Source organism: Monomorium pharaonis, chromosome 4 (genome assembly GCF_013373865.1).
Source record: "Monomorium pharaonis isolate MP-MQ-018 chromosome 4, ASM1337386v2, whole genome shotgun sequence".
Lineage (NCBI taxonomy): Eukaryota > Metazoa > Arthropoda > Insecta > Hymenoptera > Formicidae > Monomorium > Monomorium pharaonis.
In genome coordinates this window covers 14,811,659-14,819,563 of record NC_050470.1, presented here as the reverse complement: position 1 = coordinate 14,819,563, position 7,905 = coordinate 14,811,659, and the positions used below count along the sequence as shown (strand labels likewise).

At 35.4% G+C, this 7,905-nt stretch overlaps 1 protein-coding gene across 1 annotated transcript; it reads right to left on the bottom strand.

The window, feature by feature from the left end:
- Positions 1–385: 385 nt before the first annotated feature.
- LOC105840681 lies at positions 386–958 on the bottom strand. Its single transcript, XM_012687684.1, has one exon. The coding sequence runs from the start codon at positions 956–958 to the stop codon at positions 386–388; it is 573 nt and encodes a 190-aa protein (XP_012543138.1).
- Positions 959–7,905: the final 6,947 nt, after the last annotated feature.

Genomic DNA, 7,905 nt, shown 5'->3' with positions numbered 1-7,905 from the left:
CCAAAACGTTGATACATGTCATACAGAATAGCATATCTAGATTTACGAAAATCTAAATTCAAATCGTTGTATGAATAAAATTCAGAGTTTAGATAAAGTTTTACGTTGGTCAAATTACTGTCGTCAAAGATTGTAGCATCTTAAGACATGATATTTTTTTGACCAGTCTGCAGTGCAAAGATAACAAAACGCGGTTTCTCGAGTTGAATTGCAGTTTTGACAGCCCATGAATGTTTCGTCGTACTCTGCGGCAGAGTACTCGTACAGATCCCAGGAGCGAAAACTCATACTTAGACATTGTCCACTCTCCAAAGCTCACAGCAAAGATAATTTGTTGACTTCGTTTAACGTAACATACGGCATTTGCCACTGCACTTTAAATAATTCAATTTGGTTGAGCTGTAGAATTTTCAACGATAGAATTTTTATTGTTGCGCGCTTGTATCAAAATCAAATCGTGACGAGCATTAACAATCACGCGTTTGTAATCTTCGCAAAAGCCCAATAATACACTAAGCGGTATGCAAAAGTTGAAGTATCCTTTCGGTAGGTTGTACAAAAATTCCCATCTTGCATTCTGTATAATTACTGCTTTGTCACATGATAACGATACATAGTTCTTGAGGGTGCTGGTTATTCCAACGTTTCTGTTGCGATCTATTTCCACACCGTTGGGTTTGTATCGAATTTCATCAAACATGAACGCAACGCAATTATTTCCGAGATTTATCTCATCTTTATCCTTATCCTTATCGTATTTCTTCATCACCAATCTTCCTTTGACGTAGAGAAAATTTTCACATGGCAACGTGTATAAATCCTGCTGTTGTATGGGTATCCTTATTTCGTCGCTGTATCTAAACGTGGTGTTGGCGTACAGATTGTACGTATGAGTCTCAATCTTAACGATGCTGTCGTCAAAAATCGGCTCACCTCTAATGTTCAAGATGTTTGACATTTTACAAGGGTACTTTACGGGTCATGGGTCATCGATTTTTTTCATACTTATAGGATTTGAAGATCAGTACCCGGACTTTAATTTCCTAAAGCAGTACGATGCGCTTCTCAAAAATACTTGAGAAAATCGATTTTGAAGATTTCCGATATCTTTAAGTACAGAAAATTTTGACCTATCGTCAGAGCCGCTCGTAGCCGAGCGCACAGAGCTCTAGTTCGTAAGTGCGGAGTCGCTGGTTCAATTCTCGCTGGCTCCAGTTTTTTTAAATAAGTCAATGCAGTTTTTTTAAATCCTATATCTTAACATTTATCAAGTTGAAATGCTAATTAATTATTAAATATTTATTGGCGGCTCTAACGATAAGTCAAAATTTTCTGTACTTAAATATATCGGAAATTTTCAAAATCGATTTTCTCGAGTATTTTTGAGAAGCGCATCATACTGCTTTAGGAAATTGAAGTCCAAGTACTGATCTTTAAATCCTATAAGTATGAAAAAAATCGATGACCCATAACTCGTAAGGTCCCCTTGTTAGATATTTCGTACGACGAATCCCAATGATTTTAAAAATTCAACGTTTGACGCCGTGAGTTTCTTTTTATCAAACAATCGAATATTTTTAACTGACGTACAATTTATGTCATACGGCCGAATATTCTTGATTGGTATAAAAATCGTGTCCCTCACCTGCTCATTCAACACGAGCATCTCACGTTATCGTCTTCGTACGTGTAATCCAACGGTAATCTCCTCTCCGCGAAAATCGAGTAATTGACTTGATTTACAATGCGAATCGTCAAATCAGTAACGCTCCGTGCGACGATTGAAAGGTAAATCATCTGTGCAGGCATTTCCGATATCTTATATCCTGGTAGTACCCTCGGTGAAAATTCGTGTATCGTGTGTACGCACTTATGGTTGCTGTATGCACCAGCAGTCACGTTACATTCTATGCGAATAATGTTTACGTTTATGATATTTATAGGTGCATCCGATTCATGTCACAATCGCGATTCAAGAATATGATGCGATGAAAATCCCAACAGCGACCCAATGTTGTTAGGTTTAATGAAATTTATCCGATAAGCACACATAATCTCGTTCTTCATTGTGTTATTGTTGGCACGAACCAGCGGATATTCGCTCTCTTCTTCATCTTCTTGGCGAAACGTCCTCTTTTCCGCAACATCGGGATAAGATTGTAAAATTGCGGGTTTCAAATATCTATCTATATTACGCAATTCATACGATTTTTCGGGAATTGTAATTTCCTTGTCGTCTTTGTCGTAATAAAATTTGTTATTCGACGAATTTACTGTAGGTATGGTATAGTATGTTTCAAAATCTGTGAGGCCGAGCTCGTAATCGCCATCGCTCAAATATACGGCTGGAAAATAGCTTACCGCGAGGATGCTACACTTGCCGGTTAGCGTAAACGTCAATGACATGTTGAAACGAATACTGAGTTAAATTGCGCAATGTTCGCCTTTAAATTGATTATTAACTGTTTGAAGAAAACGCAGACATAGTTGGCCGCAGTTGCTTTGATCGTAATGTTGATAAGGCGTGTGATTGTACTCGATCCGCGTTACATCTAAATATTGCACCAGTTTTTTCGGTGGTCTAAGATTGCCGAAACTATCATAGTATACAGCGCGATTTCTTCTCTTTGCGTATGCCACCCAGTGTGTATCTGATCTTTCAGTATTATTTAAATTTACAATACCGCTCCCGTTTTAATATGCTTCTGCCGTTGATAATGCTGTACGCATAAAAATTCCTCTAAAATATGGAATGCGCATACGTTTCGCTAACTGTAATAATTGTATGTGTAGTTGCACCTTTTGGCATTTTTAACGTCTTTTGGAACGATGCTCGGCGATAAACGCATCGACATACATAAGAATGACAATATAGTCATAGATGGTAAAATATACGCAGGAACGCTTGGTCTGTACGAATTAATTTTCATGAAAATGCTCAACATGTACACGAATAATGACCTGCAGAATTATAAAAACATTCTATTGGCGACAAATGCATATAGACGCGAGCGTAACCAGCTTGTGGATCGCCTTCGATTGCTCGATGCCTCACACCAGGCAGGGCACAATGCTCACGACAACGAGATTCTATCAATTATCAAGGAACTTCGCGAGGCTGATTTTATTATAAATTAAAACTGTGTGAAACAAATCATTTACTCAACATCGAAATGTCAATCAACAAGTTTGGAACATCGTTCGGAAGAGGTGGTGCGGAACCATACTATCAATGGAGCGGATTAGTCAGAAATTACGTGCGCGATAACGCTCTTTGCATGGTTGCCACCGATTTTGATGCAAAGTCACGCAAAATTCGACGTGTAGCGCTGCCTGTAAACAATACGTGCAGCAGATTGTGAAAATTTTAAAAGATCGGCCGGATGAAATCGAGAGGAAGATTGAGACACTTCAAAGTAGAGTAGAAATTACAGCTCATATGCTAGACGAGTTTCAAAGACAGCTCGACGCGGTGACTCATCGTGCAGAGTAAAAAAGTCAGTACAGCGAATATATGCACCATTTACATGTCATACTCTGATCATGTCTGAGAAACAATTGCTGGTTGAAGAGCTGCATGCTCCGGCGAGAAGAAATTTTCCTCGAAGACGCGTCATAGTTCGTGGATACGATGACCTATGGCAGGCGGATGTAGTTGAGATGCGTTCTTACCCACGATTTAACCGAGATTATCACTACATACTCACCGTTATCGATGTGCTGAGCAAGCATGCATAGGCTGTGCCGCTCAAGGCCAAGAGTGGTAGCAAAGTTGCTATTGCGATTGTAAAGATAATTCGGAAAGATGGAAGATGTCCGAAAAATTTGCAAACAGACAAAGGAAAGGAATTTTATAACACAAATGTGCAGAAACTATTGAAAAAACATAATATCAATCATTATTCTACATACTCTATAATGAAAGCATCAGTTGTCGAACTTTAACCGAACATTAATGAACATTATGTGGAAATAATTTACACTTAATGGAAATTATAGATGAAATTATAGATTGATTTGCTGTCGCCTCTCGTGTCAGAATGCAATGCACGAAAGCATCGAACTATCGGTATGCGACCCATCGATGTTACACCCACAATCGTTAAAAAATTCTTAACCATTGCGTACAGTCATGTAAAAGTTGCGGCACTCGCGCGTTTTGAAATAGGTGATTTAGTGCGCGTCAACAAATTCAAAACTGTTTTTGAGAAGGGCTATACACCAAATTGGACTACGTAGATATTCAAAATTATTAAAGTACAGCGTACCAATCCTGTGACATATACTGGAAGATTCCTGTGGAAAACCTATCGCTGGAGGATTCTATGAGCTGGAGCGTGTTGCAAATCCTGACGTGTGTCTCGTTAAAAAAATATTACGCAGGAAAGGAGATGAGGCTTATGTCAAGTGGCTAGGATTTGATGGATCACGTAATTCATGGATACATGAAGATAATGTTATTTAATCCATATAAAAATTGTTTTTATTATTTTCGCATAAAAGTACAATGTAACATATAAACGTAAAATACATTATTAATTTTATATTAGGCGAGATTTCTTTATCATCTTTCCATTATCTTTAATACATTCTTATTAATACTTATATATAATGTTAAAGATATAAATACGGGGTGTCTGGTATTTTTTTATGGGATTTTTATAAGCAGGTAGAGCGCATGAAACTGAACAGAAAAGTTCTTACCGTTTTTCCAATTTCGCAATAATTAACAAGTTAGTGACTTGTAAAATTTTCTGTATTAGCCCGGCCTACCGGCAAATGCAAGCGCGCTGAGCGCCCGGCCGCGGCGGCCGCCCCTCCCTAGCGCTTGAACCATGAGATTGCTAGGCGCGCGGGGGGAGTTGTTACAACAAGCAACAATGACTACTCACAAGCGACGCGTAACGCTAAATTCTCCCTTTGAATTATGATAGTTCCTTACCCTTTTTAATGAAAATAAAATTTTCTAACGATAAAAAGTATGTGTGTACGTGTACATACATGTGTACAAAAAATATCAGATCTAATGCTTAAAGAAGTAATTACTAAATTTATTTTTTAATAAATAACGATTATTTTTAATAAAAAATATTTTTTTCATGATAGTCTTAAACGTCGTAAACTGTCATTATAAATTTTAAAAGAAGCTGTTATCATATGCTCGAAACAAAATTTATGCTTCTTCAAAAAACATTAGACAATTTTATCGATTAAAATGGAAATGACAAGCAAATAAAATGTTTGTTTCAACTTTATATTCTTAATTAAAAATTAAATAACGAGGATATTTATATTTTTAATAAAATTAATTCTTGTGATAGATTTATAATACACGGAAAAAACTTCATGATAAAAATTACTATGGTAAATAGTAAATGCGGGCCAAGAAGGAATTATGAAAATTTTTATTATGTTTTTCATCAAATTACGACAATATTTACACTACTTATATGATATAATTCTCTGAAATTTCTTCTTACAGTTCGTGGTTACTATCATAAATAATAAAATCATACATAATTTTACTATAAAATTTTCTCCGTGTAAATTTACGAATATATGAATTTATTAAATGTTTCAAAACTTATAAACAATATTTATTTAATTTAAGAAAATTTTAGTATGTAATGTGTGTGTGTGTGTGTGTGTGTGGGGGGGGGTGGATACATACATACACGAGCTAAAGAATAATCACTTTGTGACAGAAAAATGATTATTCCTTAATTCAAGAATTGGTTTGTAGTTTGTGTGTAATTTGTGTGTGTGTGTATGTGTGTGTGTACATACGCGAAAATGTTAAACATTATTTGTTTTATGTAAAGTGTGGTGTTTATTATCAACAGAATACTCTTTTCAGTCATTAAAGATAAAGTAATTATTAAAAAAAATAAAATTAAAAGTGAATAATTGATTTTTTTTTTAACTAGAATCATATTTTTTTACGTGTACGTGTATAGTAATCAGCGTAAATAGTAATAATGATATAAAATCGCGGAACTAAGGCATAATCATTTTCCTGTCACAAAGTGATTATCCTTTAGCTCGCGTATGTATGTACAAGGATTAATTTTATTAAAAATATAAATATCCTAGTTATTTAATTTTTAATTAAGAATATAAAGTTGAAACAAACATTTTATTTAGTTGTCATTTTCATTTTAATCGATAAAATTTTCTAATGTTTTTTGAGGAAGCATAAATTTTGTTTCGAGCATATGATAACAGTTTCTTTTAAAATTTATAATGACCGTTTACGACGTTTAAGACTATCATCAAAAAAATATTTTTTATTAAAAATAATTGTTATTTATTAAAAAAATAAATTTAGTAATCACTTCTTTAAGCATTAAAACTGATATTTTTTGTACACATGTATGTACACGTACACACATACCTTTTGTCGTTAAAAAATTTTATTTTTATTAAAAAAGGTAAGGAACTATCATAACTCGAAGGGAGAATTTAGCGTAACGCTTGTGCGTAGCCATTGTCGCTTGTGGTAACAATTCCTCCCGCGCGCCTAGCAATCTCAAGGTTCAAGCGCTGGGGAGGGGCGGCCGCTACGGCGGGGCGCTCGACGCGCTTGCATTTGCCGGTAGGCCGGGCTAATACAGAAAATTTTACAAGTCACTAACTTGTTAACTATTGCGAAAATGGAAAAACGGTAAGAACTTTTCTGTTCAGTTTCATGCGCTCTACCTGCTCATAAAAATCCCATAAAAAAATACCAGACACCCTGTATATTATAGCGGTATTCGATAATGTCCTTATGGTAACGTTTCAACTGAATCGAGTATGAGGTATTTTTTGTCGTCATATGGACTTACAAGTAAACCTACGGAAGTGTCACTTTCCGATTTTAATGAAACTTTACACATTTGTAAAACTATGAAAATTATTTCACACAGTATTTTTTTTTATCGGCCAAGGTTCACTCTTAGATGTGAAAACTACCCCTTAAAGGTAAAAGCTATATTTAATTTATCAGGTAGAACAAATGGAAAGTTTTAGAAGGTAAAATGTTTATTGGGTGTCGCTGAAGAAAAATCTTATGTTAAAAGTGTGAAATTCAAAATGTCCGATCCAATATGGCGTTCAGATTCATCAAAATTTTTATTATTTTACGTGAAAATGAGTAAATTAGAAATTCTTGTAGGACAGGCTTAATATTATTAAGTAATAATATTAGGACAGGCTTTATCAACTTCGGCTCCGGAGACATAGTGGGGCTCCTTTCCCCCACTCTCAAACGCTAATACTCTATATCGGTAAAAAACGCGTGCTAACAATAAAGCGCTTAACGATACTTTGTATCTCCGAGCCTGGAGGGGAAAGCATTGCGTCTCCGGAGCCGAAGTTGATGAAGCCTGTGCTAATATTATTATTTAATAATATTAAGCCTGTCCTGCAAGAATTTCTAATTTACTCATTTTCACGAAAAATAATAAAAATTTTGATGAATTTGGGCGCTATATTGGATCGGCCATTTTGAATTTCACACTTTTAATATAAGATTTTTCTTCAGCGATACCCAGTAAACATTTTACTTTCTGAAACTTTCCACTTATTCTACCTGATATATCAAATATAGCTTTTACCTTTAAGGGGTAGTTTTAACCCCTCAGAGTGAACCTTGGCCGATAAAAAAAATACGTGTGAAATATTTTTCATAGTTCTACAAATGTGTAAAGTTTCATTAAAATTGGAGAGTGACACTTCCGTAGGTTTACTTGTTAGAGCGATTTTCATTTCGGACACCGTATATACTTCATGCATTTTGGATCTTATGCATGATTGGCGACGCGTCATCTCGATCTCATCTCTCAAACACCGGGTATAATCGTAGAACGTTATGGTTCGCGCTACTACGTTATTCTTGACACCTTTTGCCTTTTTAGTGTCCTT

What these genes read in the sequence shown, in the direction of transcription:
- LOC105840681 (XM_012687684.1), bottom strand. Translation starts at nt 958, where the DNA reads ATGTCAAACATCTTGAACATTAGAGGTGAGCCGATTTTTGACGACAGC.